General features: G+C 49.1%; 1 protein-coding gene across 1 annotated transcript; it reads left to right on the top strand.

Annotated features, from left to right (window-relative positions):
* Positions 1-1490: 1490 nt before the first annotated feature.
* On the top strand, positions 1491-18560 carry SSC4D (scavenger receptor cysteine rich family member with 4 domains). Its single transcript, XM_028708638.2, has 11 exons — positions 1491-1677; positions 4115-4150; positions 5226-5531; positions 7337-7408; positions 8416-8730; positions 10229-10309; positions 11443-11520; positions 12648-12959; positions 13877-13954; positions 15875-16202; positions 17393-18560. Exons 1-10 carry the CDS (start codon positions 1560-1562, stop codon positions 16189-16191), a joined length of 1713 nt encoding a protein of 570 aa, XP_028564471.2. The 5' UTR covers positions 1491-1559; the 3' UTR covers positions 16192-16202; positions 17393-18560.
* The last annotated feature ends 6371 nt before the right edge of the window (positions 18561-24931 follow it).

Here is a 24931-nt window from a genome sequence, read left to right as displayed (position 1 = left end):
CAAAAAGAACATTCGTTTAGAGATTGAACGTTGATTGAATATATGGGAAATAATTGTGTACAGCCGAAAATGCTGGCAGCGTCAATGAACCAAATGAACCGTGGAAAGAGAAGAAGGGAAGTCATTGATATCTTAAGGATGTAAAATGAGTATATTAAATTGTAAAACAGAAAATTTAATAAAAATTATACATAGGTTGTTTTTCATGAACATGGGTTATACATACGTTAAAAATTATACATAGGTTGTTTTTCATGAGAGCAGGTGTAAGTTCCCCTGCGCTTACTCCATAGCAAACCTAAGGAAAGCCTGCTGGATCCGTCCAATGGCCCCTCTCCTCCAACATCCTCTTCTCACGGAGGTGACTCAGATGCCTGTGGGAAGCCCCCAAGCAAGATCTGATCACAAGAGCCCTCTCTTTCCCTTCTCATGGCTTCCAGCAACTGGTATTCAGAAGCATCTCTGCATCTGGCTGTGGAGACAGAACTTAGCCGTCACAGCTAGTCACTGTTGATAGCCTTCTCCTCCACTGTGAATTGCCCAATGCTCTTTGAAAGCCATCCAAGTTGGTGGCCGTCCTTGCCTCCTGTTGGGGAGAGTTCCACAGTTTAACTACGTGCAGCATGAAGAAGTTGTTTCTTTCATCTGTCCTGTGAAGGAACGACCGCCAGGTGTGGAGCACACTTCCACCCGTAGACAAGCCACAGCTGTCTGAACATCATGCCCTCTATCTAACCTTTGCTCTCTTAGTAGTCTGCCATGCCCTGTCTGTGACCTTTGTCTCTTTCGATTAAACATTGTTCAGGGGGAAAGTGACGCGGTGGAAACAGGTGCCAAATTAACTTTGTACCACCCCACGAAGAGGTGTAAAGGGCACAGTCCAAAATGTATCTGACTAGTTTTGCATATTGTGCTAATAAAAAGAGCCTCGGCAAAGCTAGCTGGCAGCTTGCTTATGCACAGCTCACCTGATGATCAACACCTGTCTCGTGTCCTTCACTTCAGTCCTGAATCTTCCAACATTCAGCTTCATGGGATGCCAATGAGTTCCAGTGTTAGAAGAGAGGGAGAATTAGTTTCCGCCATCCACTGTCTCTATGCCACACATAATTTTATACACTTCTACTATGTCATCTCTTATTTCATTATTATTAATATTAATATTATTAATCCCACCTTTCCTCCAGGGAGCTCAAGGTGGCCTACATACTTTCTCCTCTTACCCATTTTCCCACAACAACCCTGTGAGGTAGGTTAGGCTGAGAGACATTGAGTGGCTCAAGCTCACCTAGCGAGCCTCCCAGCTGAGGGAGGATTTGAACCCTAGTCTCTCCCAGGTCCTAGCCCAGCACTCCAACCACTACACCACACTGGCTCGCATCACTTTTTTCTCCTAAGCTAAAAAGTCCCAAATGTAACTGGTGACGGTGACACTACTCAGCAAAGCTGAGTGATGCTCAACCTGTGTCTTCCCTTTACTTACCAGGTGCGGCTCTGTAGTTATTTCTTGGGGAGTCTGTCGGTGGAAGGTCCTCTGTGTCACCCTGGGAGAAGCAGAAATGAAAGTTGGTCCCTCTCCAGGACACAGGAAGAGAGATCAGAAGCCTGGGCTCTGGGTGCAACCTGCCTTGCTGGTCTGGTCAGCACTGGGTTCCTTCCTCTTCCTTTTCCCCACAGGTAAGCTGCTCATGTGGCGGAGAAGTTGTGGACAGGTGTGCAGATGCCCAGGTAATGGCTCCTGTCAGTCCTCTCTGTTGTTTTCCCCTTGATGGCAACTGGGATTATGAGTGTGCTGAGCCCAGGGGTAACCCATGAAATGTGGTCCAGATCCGGTCCAGAATCCAAAGGTTCCACTAGGAGTCAGTCCGACAGGGCCAAGGCAGGAAACCAGGCAAGGACAGGTGCAAGATCTCAGGCAGGACCTGGAATACAGCAATGTTGCTCCCACAACCTGGGGTGGGGTCTGACAGCCTTTTATCTTTGTTGGAGTAACGGCTGGTCCTGATCCCCTAGCGACTCACCTCCCTGTTTTGCCCGAAGGCAAGCACTCTCTCCTTCTCTCAGACCTTAGTCTCTGCAGCTCGGGAGACATCGGTGGGTTACTGGACCCAGGGGCCTCCCCTGACCCAACCGGTAGTGGAGCAGCTGTAAGTGATGGCCCAGCTGAAGGCAACGAGGTAATCCCCACATCTGAAGCCAGGGCAGGCTCAGGCCCCTGACTCGGCCCAGCTGGTGCTTGTTGCAGGGGAACCTGTGCAGACTGGGACTCTTCAGGACCAGGCCCCAGACTTGGTTCAGATGATGCCTGAGGCAAAGGATCCGGTGCAGACTGAGACTCCTCTGGTGCCGAGTCCGAGCCCGAGTCCCAGGCCATCACGATGAGCAGCTAGCAGCTTCATATTCAATGTTACTTGCAAATTCTAAGAAACAAACAAAAACCAGTGCAGTTTTGAAGAGTTCAGTCCACCATCTTGATTCAAAATGGTGTCTACTTGTATCCAAACATAGGTTCCCTGATCTCAGGAAGCACCCTACAAAAGTTATGGTATTTTAAGAGGTGTCCTACTGCACGGAGAACAAACACCTTTCCAAAATATTGTTACAGGTTGGGGAAGGGGGACCAATTCCCTTAAATTCCTGGGTGCCAGATCCTCCCCATAATTCCTGGATTTAGTAAGGGTCAAAATTAATCAAGGCTTGATTCAACTTTTCCAAGCACTGAAACATAACTAGATTTAGTTTTGCTAAGGACCCAAGCCAGCTCTGCAGGGGACAAAAGCCAAGGATGGGCCATCAAGGAAACTATCAGAACGCAAGACTGGCAGGCAAGCGGGGGGGGGGGGGCTTCTTCTCTGGGCGCTAGTGGGCAGAGGCAAAGGCCAGGTTTAGGGTTTCAGCCTTGAATGAGGTAGGCTGGGGGGAGGTCCTTAGCAGTGAGAAGGAGAGGGAGGGGCAGACCTCTCTGTGAGCTGGGCATGACAGGCTGGAACTAAGAGCCACAGAGGATGGCTTTTGGCTGTCTGTTGAATCCAGTGCTGCCCTTAAGACCCAATGCTCTGCAATCCCTCTATCTGGACTGAGGTTGCATATATGTGTAAATAGAACCATATAACATAAGGACACTGCCATCTCTGCTGTGCCCAATTTCTGAAGGAAACACAAACCCTGGGTAAGTGCCTGCCTGGAACCCATGAAATCTCATACTGCTCAGATATAAGGATAGCATGTAGCAATATATAACAGGGAAACAAACGGATAAGGATGATATTTGCAAATCTTTTTTAAAGATGCCTTAAATCTATAGGGCCCAAAGGCTGAGATCACACTACCCGCTGCCCAAACAACTCAACATGCAAGGGGAATTGTTGGTGTGTGTGTGTCGCAGGACACTTCACATCTAGGATGGGGAATTTAGAAGTTGTGGGTATGGTTTGTTTCAGAAATCCCCAAATGCTTTTTCCACCTTTAGATTTGGGCCAAGGTGAGTTACACTGCATGTTAATAGGAGAGGATCAGGTATCTAATCTGCGTTGAGTGACCTTAAACATCATCCTCAGCACATAAAACCAGTTCTGTCCCAGAGAACCCATCAACCACATCACGGCTTCTGTTTAATTGTGGAGCTCAAAAGCTGTGTTTTTTGGTATCACAGTATTGTTATACGCTGGCTGCGCAAGCCCTGAGCCCTTTCAGCTCAGAATATAACTGCACTCCTGTACGCTGGGGATGGCCGATGGTGAGGGACGATGGGAGCTGGAATCCAACCACATCTGGAGGGTTACAGGGTCCCCATCCATGAATAGGCATTTAGAACTGATCTGTGTGGTTGGAGCATCTGCTTTGCATGCAGAAGGTCCCAGGTTCAATCCCTGATGGCATCGCCAGGTGCGTCTGGGAAAGAACCCTGTCTGAAAATCTAGAAGGATGCTGCCAGTTGGTGCAAACAGTACTGATGCAGATGGACCAAGGATCTGACCTCAGTATAAGTTAGTTTCCTGTGTTTCTGGGTTCCTAATGGGACTTGCTCCCAGGTACAACTGCTCAGAATTGCATCATTAAGTGCGTATCCGGGGTGGCATTCAATCTGCCTTAACTTTCATTTTCTCCATTTCAGCCAGTGGCTCTGAGGTTGCACAGCTGCCTGTTCCAGGTGAGCTCTTGTTGCGAAAGAGAAACCAGCACTTGAAGCTGTGTCTTATAGATCACTGCAGAGATCTGGGAAAGGGTTCCTAAATGATGCTTGGGTTGTTGCTGAATCCTTGCCCATTTTAGCTTCCTCCTGCAAGCCCCTCCCATTGAGCCTATTGGACGGTGTCCATGATGTAATGGGCAGGCCTGTCCCTTCGCCAGTGGTGGCTGGTGCCCATTTGTAGGGTGGAAGGCAGGGAGCCAAACAGTAGGTGGTGCCAGAGGCAAATGATTGAGTCAGAGACAATTCATTCCAATTTTCTCCCCATCCTCCGCCCTGGTCAGGGCTGGAGTCAGGTGCAGATCAGCACAAAGGTAATAAGTCACCGATGCCAATGAAGTTAACTCTACATTCAAGTAAACCAAAATACAACTCAGGTCTAGCCAGCAACCCTTCCTGGTGGGTCTTGCCCTGATGACACAGTTGTGAGGACTGAAGGTCCCTGCTGTCCCACCCCCTCTAAGGCTCCTCCTCTCCAGGGTTTTCCTATGCAGTCTCAAACTGTGTCTACGCACAACTAGTCTCTGCTCTTTTCATTTCTCTGTGTGTCCCCAGAGACCAGGGAGGAGGGGTGATGATCGCAGCAGGAGGGGGAGATTCCCTGGACTCTTCAGCCGCCTCTTGATCTCACCCTTCTGCAGCCTCAGCTTTCACTTCAGAGTTTGAACTGCACTCTGCCACAGACTCTTCCTGCTCACTAAACCCTGTTGCCTCTTCAGCTTCTGATACCTTCCAGTCTTCTCCGCCTTCTCCCTCTGACCGCTCATTGTCGTCCCACCACCACTCCCCAGGCTCTGAGCCTTCTCCTCTTGGGGGTTCCCTTGGGGGGCTCCCCAGCTGGTGCCTCCCTCCCCTCCTCTGCATCCAGCCAGTCCATGACAGCCCTGCTGAGTTCCTCAAGGGCAACCCTGGGACTAAGGAGGAGGAACGTGGCAGGCAATTCTGCACCATGGACTGCAGGCAGACAAGGGACGGCAGGTTGAGTTTGGCAGGGTGTTGTCCCATTTGCTCTAATGGACCGGCCTTGTTCTCCCAGAGGTCCGGCTAGTCAATGGGCGCAGCCGCTGCCAAGGACGCGTGGAGATCTTCTACAACAACACCTGGGGCACGGTGTGCGACGATGACTGGGACATCGTGGACGCCAACGTGGTCTGCCGCCAGCTGGGCTGCGGCCATGCCATCGCCATGCCAGCCACCCTCTCCTTCGGCCAGGGGCGTGGGCCCATCTTCCTGGACAACGTGGACTGCAAAGGCAGAGAGGCAGCCCTCAGCGAGTGCAGCAGCCACGGCTGGGGCATCCACAACTGTTACCACTATGAGGATGTGGCTGTCACCTGTAATGGTACAAAGGTTTGGGTCTGTCTGGTGGCGGTGGCAGGAGGGAGAGGGGTGAAGCAGGCTTATTTACTGCATTTATATCCCACCTTTTCCCCCTCCCCAGAGCTCAAGGTGGGACATATGGTTCTCCCCTCCTCATTTAATCCTCACAACAACCCTGTGAGTAGGTTAGGCTACAGGAAGTCAGCGACTGGCCAGAGGTCACCCAGTGAGCTTCATGGCCAAGCGTGGGCTTTTAACCCTGGTCTCCTAGGTCTTTGCCTGACACTCTAACCACTGCACCGCGCTGTCCTGCAGGGGACACTAAGGAACCCTGTGTATCTTAAACAGGGTGGAGGAAAGGCAGGATAGAAACATAAAAAGTTATGACGGTAATAAAATTGCATGGGGATTAAATGATATTTCTAAAAAGAAAAGGATTCATATTATTATTATTTATATACCGCCCTATACCCAGAGGTCTCAGGGCTGTTCACATAAAAAGATCACAGTATATAAAATAAAAATAAAAGAAATAAACCAATAATACCCCCCCCCCAAGAGCAACATTTTAAAAGGATATGGGATGTTGATCAGGTCAACCAAAGGCTTGGTTAAAAAGGAACGTTTTTGCCTGGTGCCTAAAGGTGTATAATGAAGAATACCAAATTTGTTTGACTGCTGTTTTGATTTCTTACCTCCCCCCACACCATGAGGTCGCAGGGTGGTTTACAGTAATTTAAAAATACAATATTAAGATCAGTTACGGTTACAAGAATAGGGTGGGTCCTATATATTTGTACGAACACCCCAATCTCTGAATGCTGAAAGACTTCCAGGTTCAGTTTCCTTGGAATGAATGTCAGTGGAGACTGTGGTGTCTTTAGGATATATGGTTTTATTTACACATATATACCACCTGAGCATAGGATGGAGGGGCTCACACTCCTCCTCTCCAGGGTCTTTCCCACGCAGTCTCAGGCTGGGTCTGCACACAACCACCCTCTGCTCTGCCCATTTAATTTCTCTGCGTGTTTTAGGAAGCCAGCAGGAGGGGAGCAGTAGGAGGTTGAGAATCCCTGGCCTCTGCTTCTGCCTTGGAGTCTGAACTGTGCTCTTCCACAGCTCTTCCTGTTCACTAAACCCTGTTGCCTCTTCAACTTCCGACACCACCTCCTCCCAGTCTCCTCCTCCTTCTCACCATCCCACCTCCAATCTTCTGGCTCTGAGCCTTCCTCCCCTGGGGGCTCCCTTGGGGGTTCCCCAGCTGGTTTCTCCCACCATTCCTCTGCATTCAGCCAGCCCAGGACATTTGGACATCATTTAAATGATATGAAAGCCCGCCTCTAGGTTGTTTACATAAAATATTCATCAGAAAATAGTGATGAAATCAACATACTTTAAAGACAAGCAGACGTTTGTTAAAAGTAAAATATAGATAAAATCAACAGTTTTATAGAAAAAAACAAATGTACCTAATAAAATTACAGGTGTGCCTGAATAAAAACATTTTTAGCTGGTATCAGAAACAATAAAATGAAGGAGCCCATTGTAACCCACCCTGAGACCTGTTAGTGAAAGGCAGGAAATACTAATAAATATTACTACTACTACTACTACTACTACTACTACTACTACTACTTCTAATAGGCAGTCAAATGTCATCAACCACAATGGATTTATCTAAGAAATTAATTGAACAAGTTGGCTGGCCCTGCTTAAAAGGTTGGAGGTATACATGTTTGCATGCATAGCAGAGGGCAAGCAGATGCTGTCAATGGAGATGATTGACTGACGTTCATCCTTCTGTTGGGTTGTTTGTTTTTGCAGAGCTGTTGCCCACCCAAGCATCCAGAGGACCAATCAGCAAAGCAGCCACCGCCTCGTTGCAAAATGGGGAAAGTGAGTGCTTTTTGGATTCACATGAGGAGCTGTCCTCAGCTAGCACGATTCGCAATAGCAACACGATACATGTACATAGTGTTGCTGTTATTCATATCTTAACGTATAATAAAAATGTAAAGGTCTCATCAAGCTGCAGTTCTTAGGACTGCCAACAGGTGGTGCTGCAAACTGCAGTGTGATGAGAGGCTGTTGCTGCGACTGGTTGCCTTCCTCATCCCTGGTTACCAGCTGCTGCAACTGCAGGAGGGGCAATGAAGGAGAGAAACTGTTTGTCCCCTTTCTCCTGCTGTAGCAGCTGATGCCGCCGCCACCAATAATGGGGAAACAAAGGAGAGATAGTCCCCATCTCCTTGCTCCCTGCAAGGCCCTTTCCACCTGGCCTGGGGGACAGGGCCCACACACACCAGCCCTACTGAAGAGGCTCCTCGTGAGGCCAGAGGAACATCACCCGGCTAATGTTTTATTGATTCATTGATTTAATATGCTGTAAACCAGGCGTAGGCAACCTAAGGCCCGTGGGTCGGATGAGGCCCAATCACCTTCTCAATCCGGCCCGCGGACGGTCCGGGAATCAGTGTGTTTTTACACGAGTAGAACGTGTCCTTTTATTTAAAATGCATCTCTGGGTTATTTGTGGGGCCTGCCTGGTGTTTTTACATGAGTAGAATGTGTGCTTTTATGTAAAATGCACCTCTGGGTTATTTGTGGGACATAGGAATTTGTTCATATCTTTTTTTCAAAATATAGTCCGGCCCACCACATGGTCTGAGGGACAGTGGACCGGCCCACGGCTGAAAAAGGTTGCTGACCCCTGCTGTAAACAGCTTTGAGATTTTTATTAAAAATATAAAATGGTATAGAAATTAAAATAAAATAAAAAAACACCTGCACCGCGGCCTCTACTAAAATGCAGGTTCCTTTCTTGGGCTCCCCTTAGTGGAGGCGGTCTGGATGACCTTCCAAGTCTACAATTTGTACCCTGACTCTCCCTATCCCTCTTCCAGGCGATGGGAGCATCCGGCTGGTGAGTGGTGCCAACTCTTGCCAGGGCCGGGTGGAGATATTCTACAAAGGGAACTGGGGCACGGTGTGTGACGACGACTGGGGGCTGAGCGATGCGTCCGTGGTGTGCAAGCAGGTGGGCTGTGGGCACGCCGTAGACTACAGGACCAATGCCTACTTTGGCTACGGCACGGGGCGCATCCTCCTCGACAACGTGAACTGCGACGGGAGCGAGCCGCACCTCTCAGCCTGCTACAGCCTGGGCTGGGGCATCCACAACTGTGGTCACCACGAGGATGCTGGTGTCATCTGCTCAGGTGGGTGGACCCCTCAGGGCTTGGGGCAGCCGGGCAGGCGAAGTGGGCAGCCGCCCTGTGTGGAAAGTACTGTAGTCTAGTGGTTAGAACATCTGCTTGTAGGCAGGAGGCTGCAGATCCAGTCCCCAGTGGCATCCCCAGGTAGGGCTGTGGGGGGGGGGGGAATCCTGCCTGAAACCCTGGGGAGCTGCCAGTCAGTGTAGACAATACTGAGTTAGATGTATCTATAGTTTGACTCCGTATGAGGCAGCTTCCTGTGAACGCCTAGCAAGGCATTGCAGAACCAGGGTGGATAAAAATCAATGATGTTTTTAAAAAAAATATAAAAAATGGATTTTTAAAGATTTAAATCGGATTTTTGTGGTTTAAATCGGATTTTTAAAATAAAATGCTTTTGGATGAAACATCTTTCCAGAGATAGTTTTCTACTTAAGTTACTTTATAGTCCAAAGGCTATTCATCAGGAAATAAGGATTTGTTTTAAGTATTTCATGTGTGCTAAAACTCAGTCTATTTTTTTTTAAAAAAACCCCGTTTAACCACATCCGTTAACAAACATGGATACATATGCTATAATGTTATTGTTTTAGTTAAATAAATTGTTTAAATTGTTATTAAGGACACACACCACTGAGATATAGAGTCTCATGCTCTACTAGCAAGATCTAGGGATGGAACGAGGCCTTTCATCTTCCCAGAGGATAGGAAACTCATCCTAGGACCCACCCCTTTCCCGAGGGGAGGAAGGCCTTAAAAGGGCAATCCTTTTGGTCAGAGCCTGACACCCTGGCTCCTTGCTGCTTGTTAAACCCCTCTATCAAGCCCTCTTCCCAGGGAACTCTGGGAATTGTCATTCCGTGAGGGTACTAGGGGACCGCCTAACAATTCTCAGCACCTTTAACGAACCACAGTGCCATGGACTGGCTGGATGCAGAGGAGTTGGGGGGGGGGAGGCACCAGCTGGGGAACCCCCAAGGGAACCCCCAGGGGAAGAAGGCTCAGAGCCAGGGAAGTGGTGGTGGAACAACAATGCGTGGTCAGAGGAAAAAGAGGTGAGGAGGAGCTGAAGAAGCAACAGGGTTTAGTGAGCAGCAAGAGGCTGGGGCAGAGAGCTGTACAGAATCTGAGGCAGGAGAGGAGGGAGATCAAGAGACAGAGTGGAGGCAGGCCGCTGAAGAATCCAGGGAGTCTCCCCCTCCTGCTGTGAACAGCTCCTCTTTCCCCTGGTCTCCCAGAACATGCGGAGGAGTCAAAAGGGGGAGCAATGAGAGACTAGACGAAGGAGCCTAAGATTGCTTGGGAAAGACCTGGCGGAGGAGGAATCTTAGGGAGTGGTGGGAAGGCAGGGGACCTTCAGTGTTTGCAACTGCCTCACTGGGGCAAGACCTGCTGGGAAGAGCTGCTGGAAATTCTAGGCCTGCACCGTTTGGGTTTCTTGAATAAAACATTAAATTCACTGACTTGCTTTGATTGATGACCTATTGTTGTCTCTTTCTAGGTCTCGGGATGACCACGACCACAGCTGCCACCACCTCAGTGGCTCCCACCTATGAACAGTCATTCACTGATACAGTCACAGGTAAGGGAGAACCTGCTGTTGCTAATCCCACCCACCACAAAACCCCAACAGGGACAGTTTATGTTTCCATGACTTCAAAGATATAGGAGCACACTTGTGTTATCTGCACACCTGGGACAATGCTGGTTGTGATCATAGATTGGTGGTGGAGAACTTTTGGCCTGTGGGGGCCTAGTTAGATCCACCAGGCTTCAGATCCTAACCCCACCCCTGTCATAGATGCACAAGCCAGTTCTGCACTCCAACCCCAATCTGGTGAAATGGGAAGAGAACCATATTTGACCCATTGTTACTGGGGAAGGGTCAAACCTGAAATGAAACTTTGCACTATGCAGAAATATACAGTAGTGTTATAGGTCTGGAGGGTCAGTCTGGATGATACCTGTGGGTCCCTTCTAGGCCTGTGATCCTGTACCTAGTGAAGTTTAGAGTCTATTAGAAAAGGCTGTTGAACCAGTCAGACAAGTTTCTTTGTAAGATAATGGCCTGAGCCTAGCCAGTTGAGTACTGCCATGCACATGTCCAAAGAGGCTGCTCTGTTGCCATAGAGACAAATGGGTGGGCCTTTCCCCACCTCACCTGCCTGAATGCAACCTCCTCCTAGGATGGAGAACAGCAGGCCAAGAGGGACTTTATGTGGGGGTCAGGGAGAAAGTTGTTGACTGCTGCTGGAAGCTGGAGATACAGAGACATGCCTTGATCTGTGCTGGACCCAAAACTGTGAGTTTGGGGCTTCCCTGGAATTGAATGAGGAAGCAAGATCTGGTGGGGTGTTGATGCTACGAGCCCTTCCATCCTTTGCCCAGACTGTATATATATGTAAATAAAACAATATACCCTAAAGACACCACCATCTCCACTGACCTTCATTCCCAGGAAACCAAACCCTAGGCAAGTGCAGGCACCCCGGAGTCTCTCACCACTTGGAGATTGGGGTCCTGAAAGCTGCAGATCAAATCTCTATTAAAGGACCAGCAGGAGAGGGGCAGTTAAAAACATAGTCCCGGAAGCTGAGGCCAAAACAGAGGGTTGCCTTCCTGCCTCGTGGCTTGCCCATCTGTGTCCAAAGGCAACCAGTGAGATATAATTGGAGGCCGGATGTTGTTGTGATGACAGGATATGTCTTCTTGCAGTCACAGATGGTCGAGACCAGCCTTCTCCTGAGACTGAGATGATGGTGACCTCAGCCCTTCTCCTGCTAGAAAGAAGAAGTAAGTGCTTGCCTGCCCTTTGTCGATGGGAATAAAGCTTCATCCGAGATGTAAAAATCTGCAAAGAAGAGATTGAGAGAGCTGGAGGCTGAGGGGGCCGCCTCGCTGATGGGAAGGTGTTTATTTCAGACAATGTGAAAACAGACCCAGGAGCAGGAAGGATGAAGCCCTGGTGTTTCCTCTCTCGTCCCATAACATCCGCTTTGTGTCCATATAAGCGACAGGGAACCTGAGCTCTCCTGGTGTTGTTGCACTACGATTCCCATCAGCCCCAGCAAGTGTGGCCAGCAGACAAGGATGATGGGAGTTGTAGTCTAGCAACACACTTAGAGCCACAGCCCCACCCCCAATGCCAGGTTTCTATAGTCCAGCTTTCCCTGTTTAGGCAGCCCCTATTTCCCAGTCCTTGGTAAACCACTGCTCCTGTTTCCACCTCCATACACTATGCTGGTGTGAGTTGCTAGCGCTGAACTTTCTCCAAGTCCCGGTCCCTATTCTCTGCATCTCTGAAAGGGTGGGAGGAGGAGGCAGGTGCATGTTGTCTGTAGAAGTTTGTGCATGGGCACTGAGGCCCCTTGCTTAGAATCATAGTCATAGAATTGTAGAGTTGGAAGTGGGGCTTGAGAGTCATCTAGTCCAGCCCCCTGCAATGCAAGAATATGCAGCTCTCCCACACAGGCATCAAACTTGCAACCTTGGCATTATTAGCACCACTCCCTAACCAACTCAGCTACCCAGCAACTATTGATACAGGCTGTTTCTAAAACAACAGAATTCATGAGGGTCAAGGCCTCTTGCCGGTGCTCTTGCCACTCTCTGAAAATGTGAAACGGGAGAGAGAAAAACCAGGAGCCGGAATGTCCACAAGGTCCCAAATCAAAGGAAAAGTGGACGTGGGGGATGCCCTGCCATGTGACATCATAGAATCACAGAATCATAGAGTTGTAGAGTTGCAAGGGATCCCGAGGGCCATCTGGTCCAATTCCCTTGCAATGCAGGGATCTCCTCTAATGTCTCCCTGACAGATGGCCACCCAACCTCTGCTTAAAAACCTCCAAGGAAGGAGAGTCCACTACCTTCCATAAGTCACTCCGGCCTTTTCTCCCCTTCCGCTTTCTGACCAGCAGGTGGTGGCATACGACTAGCAAACGGGAACAGCAGTTGCCAAGGGCGGGTGGAAGTCCTGTACGGGGACTCCTGGGGCACGGTCTGCGATGACGACTGGGACTTCCCCAATGCCCAGGTGGTCTGCCGGCAGGTGGGCTGCGGCTCAGCGGTGGTGGCCACCGTGCTGGGCTACTTTGGCTACGGCACCGGACCCATCCTCCTGGACAACGTGGACTGCGCCGGCACGGAGACTGACCTGTCCGACTGCTTCAACCTGGGGTGGGGGCAGCACAACTGCGGGCACCATGAAGACGCCGGTGTCATATGCAGAGGTGAGAGGGACAGGTGGAAAGGAGGGGTTGTGGTTTCATCGTAGGGTTGGAAGCCCCCCGCCCCCAAGGGTGACCTAGTGCAACCCCATGCTGTGCAGGAATCACAGCTAAGGAATCCCGGACAGGCAGCTCTCCAAAACCTCCAGTGGATCAGAGAATTTTGGGAGAGAGAAATAACCTGGCGTTATAAAATGTAAACAGCGCAGGTTCCCCTGCGATGCCTCCAAGCTGTCAGTCTTTTGCAGGAGGGAGTTGTGTGTTTATCTTTATTCTGCGTGATTAAAGGGGACCAAAGTTCTTTTGTCACCCCAGCACAACAAATCCACATAAAACACACACACACAGCAGACTTTTTTTGTGGTGTGGAAAATGACTGAGAAATAATGCATTGAAAAGTGTGGGATGAATGAATGATTAACAGCAAGACATGTAAACAGCTCACGAGGGAATCAGGACAATTGCTCCTTGTCACAGGTGCCACTTTGTAAAAAAAAAGAAAAATGCATGGTACGAAGTTGGACTAAAATAGATGGCCCTTCCAACTCTCCAATTCTCTATGAAGTCAGTGTTTTTGTTTCTAAACAAACTTTCAAGGTTGGGTATTTTATTGTCTTGTTCCACCATTCCTCCAAGGTGCTCGAAGTGGCATGCATACTTCCTGCCCTATTTTATTCTCACAACAATCCTGTGAGGTGGATTAGGCTGAGAGGCTGTGACTGACTCCAAGGTCACTCAGTGAGCTTCCTGGCTAAGTGGGGTCTCCCAGGTCCTAGTACAGGTCCCTGAACCCCAGTCTCCCGGGTCCTAGTGCAACTCTAACCACTGCACTGCACTTCCCAGTGCCTTTCTGTGTGGTGTGTGTGGGGTGCGTGTCTCTATGCTGTTAAATGTACCCCTTGCTTTTTCCCTGGTCCCAGGTGCAGAAGAATCTGGAGATCTCTTCCAAGAAGACCCTTTTGCCACCACCACATCAACCACCACACGTCCCAAGGATGGTATGTGGGGCACAGGGCCTCTAGCTCCCCGCTTGCTGACTCTCAGCTGAAATTCCTGGTGTTTGGCAGGAACAGGGCAAGAGGCTGCTCTAGGTGGCTGCCTAGGGCAAGATTTCTCAGGGGGCAGCACTATGGTAACAGAAGAGGGGTTGTCTTTTCTGAGCACTGCCTTCCATGTGACAGCCCTTCAGGTATTTGAAGATGGGTATCATATCTCACTCTCAGTCTTCTCTTCTCCAGACTAAACATACCCAACTCCCTCAAACATTCCTCGCAAGGCTTGGTTACCCTTCATCATCTTGGTCTCCCTCTCTGCCTGCCTTCTAGCTTGTCTATGTCTTTCTTGAACTGTGGTGCCCAGAACTGGTCCCAGGACTCCAGGTGGGATCTGACCAAGGCAGAATAGAGCAGGATTATGACATCCCGTGATCTAGACATTATATGTCAGCTGATGCAGCCTGGAATCACATTAGGTGCTTTTGCTGCTGCATCGCACTGTTAACTCATGTTCAGCCTGGGGTCTACTAAGACCCCTGGACCCTTTTTGCATGTATTACTGGTAAGCCAGGTGCCCCCCCCCCCAATCTTATATTTGTGCATCTGATTATTCCTGCCAAAGTGCAGAACCTTACATTTCTCCCTGATGAAATTCATTTTGTTAGTTTTGGCCCAGTTCTCCAATCAGCTAAGGTCATCCTGAATCCCGATTCTGTGTTGTGCAGTATTAGCTTTAAAAAAACCCACAGTATTGTGATGGATGAGGTGCCTTTGCTTGATCAAACAGAACAGTGGCCCACAAAAGTTGAACCCCCCAGGCCTGAAAATGACACAGGTATTCCCTTGCTTAGCTTTACACATACATAGAAATTAAGTCACATTCTCAGAGGGAAAGCGTGCCTGTGTTATTCGAGCTGGATGCCTGATTCAGCAGGAATAAGAGGGTACCTGCTCTCTGTCGGGCTCGCTTGAGGCTGAGTTTTCCCTGCACAAGCATTCTTGACACGTCCTTAATACAGTCTGAGTAAGCAGATTCTCCTAATATCCTTAATGCACTCCGAGTAACAGGAACCAGAAGATTCCCCTTACGGTAGGTGGGGGAACAGATTTGCATAAAGATGCGGGAGAAATTATTCACAGCCAGAGCAGTGAGCGGTCTAGAGGTGCGGTGGACAGACTCCTCTTTGGAGGAACTCTGAGCTTGTGCAGAGCGCATTATTATTATTTCAAAAAAAATATTCATTTTATAACACAATAAACATTCAAACAGGAAAACAAACAATACAAACAGATTCTTGTTTTATCCTTATTTTTTCTAAACATTGTTAGGTGGGCTTCCCCAAGTCCCCCTATCTGATTTTCATTTTACCTCATCTTTAGCAGTTTACATATATCATAATTTCTAACCATTTTTTTATCACAGTTACTTTAACCATAAAAATCTTCACATTTTATCACTTGCAAATAATACTGTTTTAAAATACACTATCTTCTACTTCTAACCCTACAGCCTAAATCCACTTCCAAAGCTATTCTAAGATTTAAATATTAACATATTTTTTCAAATATTCCTTAAACTTCTTCCAATCTTCTTCCACCGTCTCTTCTCTATGGTTTCCCGGTCAGTTTGGCAAGTTCCATATAGTCCATCATCTTCATCTGCCATTCTTCTATAGTTGGTAAATCTTGTTTCTTCCAATTCTTCGCTAGCAATATTCTCGCAGCTGTTGTGGCATGCAGGGGAAAAAAGTAACATTGTGCAAAGCGCATTATTGTCTCAGCTGAGGAGCAACAGGGGAAACTGGGTGGTGGCCGGTGGCACAGCCATTGAGTTGGTGGGGCACAGATTTGGTTGTTTTTTGGGGGGGGGAGCTTCACTTAAGCTTCGTGATACCCACCCCCCTCTGTTTCCCCCATTTGCAGGCTTCCTTCGCCTGGTCAACGGGAGCCACCGCTGCGAAGGGCGGGTGGAGATGTTCTACCTGTCTCAGTGGGGGACGGTGTGTGACGACGCTTGGGACCTCAAGGATGTGAAGGTGGTGTGCAGGCAACTGGGCTGTGGGGGGGCCTTGGCCGCCTGGGGGGAGGCCCGCTACGGCCAAGGGACCGGCTACATCTTCCTCGACAACCTCAAGTGCAAAGGCGACGAGAGCTCCCTTCTGCGCTGCTCCCACATCCGCTGGAACGTGCACAACTGCGACCACTCGGAAGATGCGGGAGCTCTCTGCAGGCTCCTGTGATGCGCCGGAAGGTACGGCCTGATCCAGGCAAAGGCTGGCATGCACTTCCCCTGTTCCCAAGAAGGCTTGCATGCAGCTTATCTGCTGGGGTTGAAGGGTAGGGGGTGCTACCTGAGAGAGCTGGCCAAGAACCGGACGAGGAGACGTCCAAAGGGTCATTGTCGGGGTGTGTGGGTCTGCTTGGGGGATCCTGCTCCTCCTGCACCTCCTCCTTGTCCAGGTCTAAGCAGGGGTGGACCCTAACAGTCAACTCTTGCCTGTACTGCAGCGCCACCAGAGCTGCGAGTGGCCACAGGGTGGTATTTCAAGTCCACGTGGATCAGGTGACTTGCCTGGTTGCTAAGCAACACCCCCCCTTCAATAGGGACAGAATTAACCCTTAAGGTACAAACGGAATGACCTGTGCCGCTGCACTTCCAACACAATCGGCTATAAGATTTCTGGGCTATGCAATTAAATTGGACTTGTCAAATAAATAACTTGTATTAAGCTATTTATTTGAAAAGTCAAACGTAAGTGCAATAAATAAATAAATAACGGATTAATGCACAAACAGGGTGGGATGGATTTATGAGCGAACCTAAGGCTGGAAATGGATGGATTAAAATGAAAACAGCAACAACAAAAAACTTGATTTCGGTAGGTGCTGTTCAGCAGAAATATGCCAATAGGCTAGAACTTCTTTGGAAAGCAGCATCCCTATTTTAGAATACAGCGACTCTCAACTCATGCTGGGGTTATGCTCTGGGGATAATGCATAAAGCCAAAATCGTGTATTGTGTTTTCAATGGCAGGTGGGGTTTCCAAAGTCCTTTTCCCCAGATGCCCTCCCCATTTCCAACCCCCACTTTATTTATTTATTTTTTTGGGGGGGGCAAGTGCATAAAGCTGAATGCGTGCAAGTTAAATGCGCCTAAGTTGTGAGTTGCCTGTGGCCATTTCATCTGAAGAGCCTTTGCAAAAATGTAAAATGAAGCTACCTATTTAAAAATAAAGTGGATTCCCAAGCATTTGCAAAGGAACCATCAGCCCCTGTCAGACAGGCAGGACCAGCCACAGGTATGGGATTGGAGGCAGCGGATGCGGATGCCTTTGAGTCTGGCTACCTTCCCGCTCTCCGTTTTCAACAATAAGCTTGTTTCGGGAGCGGTCCCTGCCTCATCTCAAATTAACTGGGCAAAATGGGCCCTTCCTCTTTCAGATGGGTGTCGCCAGCCCTCGCAAGGACAGCGCTCCAGCTGTGGGAGCCTCAGCTTCCTCCGACGGTGGCTGAAACCTTCTCGTTCCAATGGTGCCTTTGTGTGTGCCTGTGTACACGTGTGTAAATCTCTGTATAAAAACTGGCGTACGTACCTGACATAGAGAACACCCTCTACCCCACTGCTGCAGCCAGGAAGGCTGCTTTTCGCTCGTCGCCTCAGTCAGGGGGTGGGGGACCCTTTTCATCCCGAGGGCCGCATTCCCTTGTGGAGTAGTCTGCCGGGGGCCAGGTACCGGTGGTGGGGCAGGGCACAGACAAAAGTGGGGGGACGGACACAAAGGACAGGATTCTTTCCTTTGGCCAGCAGGCTGTGTTCCAATGGTGCACAAAACCTGCCAGAGGTTTCTACCCCTTTGCATGTACATTTCTCCATCATCCAGTGAAGCAAGCAAGAGGTCAGATCATGGCTTAAGGACACATTGCAGCCAGGAAAAAGCACCTGAGGAGGACGCAGAGCAGGCCTGAGGCGCTGCGGAGAGATGTAGCGGGAGTCCCAGGCCACACTCACAACACCGTCCATTGAAAGCACTCTTGGACACCTCTTCAAAGAGTCATGGCTTCCCCCAAAGAATTCTGGGAGACGGAGTTCATTCAGGGTGCTGGAAGTTGTTAGAAGACCCTTATTGTTCTCAGACCCTCCAAGGGTCCCTATTTCCCAGGACAGTCTTAGATTAACAGAAGCCATCCCAGAATGATCCCAGAATGTCCCGCTTTCCGTCAGGACGTCCCTATTTTCATCGGAGGAATGTTGGAGGGTATGCGCATTAAGGAGTCATGGTTCCCAAAGTGGTTTAACGGTCAATCCTTCTTCATGGGGAACTCTGGGAATTGTATCTCTGTGAGGAAAATGGGGGCCACCTAATAATTCCCAGCACCCTGAACAAACAACAGCTCCCAGAATTCCTTGGGGGAAGCCATGACTCTTTGAGGTAGCATCATAATGTTCTCCGTGAGGGGAATTGGAGGGTAGCCTGACAATTCTCTGCATGCTTAACCAGCTACAAACTTCCCCCAAAGAAAACTGGGAGCTGTAGTTTGTTAAGGGTGCTGGGAGTCGTCAGGAGACCGCTAATGCCCTCACAGAGATACATACCCCAGAACTCCCTTTGAAGAACATTTTTATGAATTTTCCAATAAAAAAATCCAATTAACATCCAGTTAACATCTCCAATCATAATCCAATTAAAATAAAAAGGGAGGGCTGGCCCTGACTATGGGAATTGTAGCACTGTGAGGGGAATAGGCACCTCTTTAACAAACTACATCTCCCAGGATTTGATGGAGTTGAAACCATTTTATCGGGAATAATCTCTAACACACATTCAGCATGAACAGAAGAAGGAAAAACACCAGAAATTTGTCTTTGCAACAGCAAAGGAAAGGAGATGCTGGAGATTGAACCTGAGAACTTCTGCATGCGAAACAAGGGCTCTATTGCAGAACCCCAGCATTGCAGGGGGTTGGACTAGATGACCCTTAAGGTCCCTTCCAACGTGACAATTCTGCGATTCCCCTGAATTGAAGAAAGGGTTAAAGCCCCTTTGCAGTTTTGGGTGCTCCGAATCTATGGAGGGAGAGAAAAGAAACATGCCTGTAAGCTCCACTTTCCTCTTCTTAATGCTTATTTAGAATATCCAAAGCTAAGCAGACACATATCCTCCTTCCAGGGAGCAACACGCAGGCTCAGCGGTGGAATTACCATTCCATTCAGTTTATGAAACACCTTCCAGGCGAGTCTCAATGTGATTTGCAAACCAGCCATGAAAGCAACGGAAAATGGTTTTTTTAAAACAGTACAAACAAATAACTAAAGAGAGGTCTTAAAAAGCCACATGCCTAAGGCAGAGAGCTTTCCATCCATCCGGATTGTTTCTGGAAAGCGCAGATAGTAATAATAATAATAATAATTTATTATTTGTACCCCGCCCATCTGGCTGGGTTTCCCCAGCCACTCTGGGCGGCTTCCAACAAAGATAAAAAATACACTAAAATGTCACATATTAAAAACTTCCCTGAACAGGGCTGCCTTAAGATGTCTTCTGAATGTCAGGTAGTTGTTTATCGCTTTGACATCTGATGGGAGGGCGTTCCACAGGACGGGCGCCACTACCGAGAAGGCCCTCTGCCTGGTTCCCTGTAACTTGACCTCTCGTAGTGAGGGAACCGCCAGAAGGCCCTCGGAGCTGGACCTCAGTGTCCGGGCAGAACGATGGGGGTGGAGACACTCCTTCAGATATACTGGACCAAGGCCGTTTAGGGCTTTAAAGGTCAGCACCAACACTTTGAATTGTGCTCGGAAACTTACTGGGAGCCAATGTAGGTCTTTCAAGACCGGTGTTATATGGTCTCGGCGGCCGCACCCAGTCACCAGTCTAGCTGCCGCATTCTGGATTAGTTGTAGTTTCCGGGTCACCTTCAAAGGTAGCCCCACGTAGAGCGCATTGCAGTAGTCCAAGCGGGAGATAACCAGAGCATGTACCACTCTGGCGAGACAGTCCGCAGGCAGATAGGGTCTCAGCCTACGTACCAGATGGGGCTGGTAAACAGCTGCCCTGGATACAGATTTGACCTGTGCCTCCATGGACAGCTGTGAGTCCAAAATGACTCCCAGGCTGCGCACCTGGTCCTTCAGGGGCACAGTTACCCCATTCAGGACCAGGGAATCCTCCACACCTGCCCGCCTCCTGTCCCCCAAAAACAGTACTTCTGTCTTGTCGGGATTCAACCTCAATCTGTTAGCCACCATCCATCCTCCAACCGCCTCCAGACACTCACACAGGACCTTCACCGCCTTCACTGGTTCTGATTTAAAAGAGAGGTAGAGCTGGGTATCATCCGCATACTGATGAACACCCAGCCCAAACCTCCTGATGATCTCTCCCAGTGGCTGCATGTAAATGTTGAAAAGCATGGGGGAGAGGACAGAGCCCTGAGGCACCCCACAAGTGAGGGCCCAGGGGTCTGAACACTCATCCCCCACCACCACTTTCTGAACACGGCCCAGGAGGAAGGAGCGGAACCACTGTATGACAGTGCCCCCAGCTCCCAGCCCCTCAAGACGGTTCAGAAGGATGTTATGGTCGATGGTATCAAACGCCGCTGAGAGATCCAGCAGAACTAGGAAACAGCTCTCACCTTTGTCCCTAGCCCGCCGGAGATCATCAACCAGTGCGACCAAGGCAGTTTCAGTCCCATGATGAGGCCTGAATCCCGACTGGAAGGGATCCAAATGGTCCGCTTCTTCCAGGCGTGCCTGGAGTTGTTCAGCAACCACTCGCTCAATCACCTTGCCCAAGAATGGAAGATTTGAGACTGGGCGATAGAGGGATAGAGGGATAGAGAGATAGAGGGCGCCAATGAGAATTCTGTTCCACAGAAGCAGGGGCTGCCACGTTGAAGGCCCTGCTGCAGCGCAGGCTTTTGAGATCTTTGACCCACGCTGGGTGTGTAAGGGATAAGGCGGACCCTCAAGTCACCAGGTCCTGAAACAGTGTAGGAACATATATGTCAGTACCTTGAAGTCGGCCCCATGGCAGACTGGCAACCAATGCGAATTCTGAAAGCAAGGTGTTATAAACAGGCGGGAGTTTGCCCCCCGCAAGCGATCTATAGCCCTCCTCTTCTGCAGCCCCTGGATCAACCTGAGTAATCCATGATTACTCAGAAGCAAGCCCCTTTCAGGTACCCAAGACTTACTGCCAGGTAAGTGGGCACAGGACTACAGCCTTATTCATTAAAAAAAAAAAAAAAATCATCCTTAACATTTGGTGCTGGGTTCTTCACCCCCCGTCCTCCTCCCAACCCACATATAAGAAAGCATTTCCGTTGTGTGTAGAACTTAATTGCTTTTCAGTCACCCAATGCAAGCAAAGTCTGTGGCAAGAAATGGCCGCCTTAGCAATAGGTAAACTGAGCCAAAGGGGGGAGGGAGAGGAGAGAAAGGGGGATTGTTGCTCATAGTGCAGGATTGGCTCAGAATAAGGAGCTAAGCGAAAAGCAAAGCCCCCAGCCATGTAAATATATGTAATTTGGGTGGGGAGGGAACATGGGAAGGGGAAAAGGGGGAGAAAGTGTTTGTATAATTCTTTTGTTAATATTTTAGTGTGCATATTCCAGGATGTCATTTTTTTTCTTATATGTTCTTTTTGAATAAATAAAAACCCTTTCAAAACTCTCTCTTGCTCGGTTTCTCTCTGTTTAAAGACACAGTGTGTGTTCACGTTAGCGTTATTTTAGGTTTCATCATGTCTGTATCACATCTGGGACGCGGGTGGCGCTGTGGGTTAAACCATAGGGCCTAGGACTTGCTGATCAGAAGGTCGGCAGTTCAAATCCCCGCGACGGGGTGAGCTTCCATTCCTCGATCCCTGCTCCTGCCAACCTAGCAGTTTGAAAGCACGCCAAAGTAGATAAATAGGTACCGCTCCAGTGGGAAGGTAAACGGCGTTTCTGTGTGCTGCTCTGGTTCGCCAGAAGTGGCTTAGTCATGCTGGCCACATGACCCGGAAGCTGTACGCCGGCTCCCTCGGCCAATAAAGCGAGATGAGCGCCGCAACCCCGGAGTCAGCCACAACTGGACCTAATGGTCAGGGGTCCCTTTACCTTTTACTATCATATCTTTCTTACCAAGGAGTTCAAAATGGCATCCATGTTTCTCCCTCACCCCACAACAACCCTGTGAGGTAGGCTTCAAGGCAGTAACTGGCCCAGGGTCAGCCAGGGAGCTCCATGGACTCTACCAGGTTAGAACCTGGTCTGGCACTCTAGTCTGACACACTAACCACTGCACCACACTGGCTCTCTCAGCACAGAGCACGGGGAAGTTGCAGTCCTCCCGCCCACATTTCAGAGCTATTTGGTTATTTATTTATTTATTTAATTTATTCATTTGTATCCCATTTTTTTCTCCAAGGAGCTCAAGGTGACAAACATGGTTTGCCCGTCCTTATTCCATCCCCACAACAACAACCCTGTGGCAGATAGAAGACATATTCATGCAGAGCATAGTTGAACTTTGGAACTCCCTCCCACAGGAGGCAGTGATGGCAGCCATCTTGGATGGCTTTAAGAGAATTAGACAGATTCTTGGAGGAGAGGACTTACGAGGGGAGGGCTTAGCTCATACCCTCCAGCATTTCTCCAATAAAAATAGGGATGTCCTATTTAATAATAATAATAATAATAATAATAATAATAATAATAATAATAATAATGTTAGTAGTTATACCCTGCCCATCTGACTGGGTTGCCCACGCCACTCTGGGCACCTTCCAACATATATAAAAACCTAATAAAACATGAAATATTAAAAAATCTTCCTTATACAGGGCTGCCTTCAGATGTCTTCTAAAGGTTAAATAGTTACTGATCTGTTTGGGTCAGGGGTCACTTAACTCCATGCCCTCCAACAATTCTCTGATGAAAACAGGGACATCCTAAGGAAAAGCGGGACATTCCGGGATCAAATCAGAAATTGGGACGGCTTCTGTTAATCTAGGACTGTCCAGGAAAATTGGGACCCTTGGAGGGTCTGAGGGCTATAGGGGTCTTTTAATAACTCCCAGCACGCTGAATGAACTCCACCTCCCAGAATTCTTTAGGGGAAGCCATGACTCTTTGGAGGGATGTGGGTGGCGCTGTGGGTTAAACCACAAAACCTAGGACTTGCCGATCAGAAGGTCGGCGGTTCGAATCCCCGCATCGGGGTGAGCTCCCATTGCTCGGTTCCAGCTCCTGCCAACCTGGCAGTTTGAAAGCACCTCAAAGTGCAAGTAGATAAATAGGTACTGCTCCGGTGGGGAGGTAAACGGCGTTTCCTTGCGCTGCTCTGGTTCGCCAGAAGCTGCTTAATCATTCTGGCCACATGACCCGGAAGCTGCATGCCGGCTCCCTCGGCCAATAAAGCGAGATGAGCACCGCAACCCCAGAGTCGGCCATGACTGGACCTAATGGTCAGGGCTCCCTTTACCTTTACCTTTATAACTCTTTGGAGTGGTGTCAGAGTGTGCCCTCCTCAAGTAATTTTCTCTAGATGCAGGGAATGTCCGAAGGAAAAGCGGGACATTCCAGGATAAAATCAGAAACCGGGACGGCTTCTGTAAATCCAGGGCTGCCCCTGGAAAATAGGGACACTTGGAGGGTCTGTTATCTGCCGCCCCATATTTTATTCAAGTTGGCATCCCTGCTGAGGGGCTTCTGCCACCTGAAGCAGCAACCTCACCTACCTTATGGTTGGGCCGGCTCTGTCCCCCGCCCAGCTACCCTCTACCCCAGGCACCCCCAAATTCAACCCTCCAGATGTTTTGGGACTACAACTCCCATCATCCCTAACTAACAGGACCAGTGGTCAGGGATGATGGGCACTGTAGTCCCAAAACATCTGGAGGGCAGAGTTTGGGGGTGTCTGCTCTCCCCTCAGCAGAAGCCAGGGACATCCCTGATGGAACCTTCTGTGCCCACCTTAATCAGCCCCTTTTATGCAGACAGCTCAGATCTGCCTGGATCAATAGCATCGACCAGTTCCTGCTTCATCATCTCTTAGGAGGAAACGGTGGCCCAGAAGACAGAGAGGGAGATGAATATTTCACGAAGTCTGAAGCAGAACCGGAGGTTATTTTCGGGCTGGATTTACAGCCTGTCTAGAGCAAGGCACAGGCAGGCAAGAGGGAGGGGGGGCTTAGACGAGGACAAAACGATCTATCCTCCCAGGAGAAGTGGCAACGCATCCAGGAAAAATTGGGAATGGGGAGGGGGGGTCTGCAGTTGGGGGCAGAAGGCTCTCTGGAGCCTTATTTTAGGACACAGTGGTTTTATATGCTTAGGGAGCGGGACACAAATCACTGCTCACCACCAATGGGAGCTAGTTAACACCACCCTCAAAAATTCATGGACAAGACCTGGCAAACACTCATATTCTTGTAATTCCACCCCCCCTGACACCGCTTAAGATTCTCCTCCATCTCCTGCATGGGGCAGTCATTTACTGTCTCCATGTTCCTGAAGCATGCAGCAGAGAATTTTTAATTTTGTTGATAAAGAAATACAACTTAAATGCAGGTTAAAAAAAAGAGTGAAAATTGTGGGCAGGGTGTTTCAACCCAGAGACTGGCTGACAGACTGCCTCCTTTCCTGCGGGGGGTTAAGATCAACAGTAGGTATCTCCACTTTCAGAAGTTATGGGATGCTGGCATCCCAGAAAAGGGCCTCCTCTGTGGTCGCCCCAAGTTGTAGAATTCCCTCCCCACAGAATTTTGCACCTTCATTACACAGGTTTTGGCTCTCGCTCTAACCACTACACCAACAAACCCTCCAAGTGCCCCTGTTTTCTAGGGACATTCTTGGATTTACAGAAGACGCCCCAGTTTCTGATCTGATCTTGGAATGTCCCACTTTTCCTTAGGACGTCCCTACTTACATAGGAGATATGTTGGAGAGTGTGGAGTTATCTGATCCCTGAACCATCTGAAGGCAGCCCTGTAT

Source organism: Podarcis muralis, chromosome 15 (genome assembly GCF_964188315.1).
Source record: "Podarcis muralis chromosome 15, rPodMur119.hap1.1, whole genome shotgun sequence".
In the NCBI taxonomy this organism is placed as follows: Eukaryota; Metazoa; Chordata; class Lepidosauria; order Squamata; family Lacertidae; genus Podarcis; species Podarcis muralis.
Note: the sequence above shows the minus strand (reverse complement) of the source record. Positions and strands in the feature narration are given on the sequence as shown.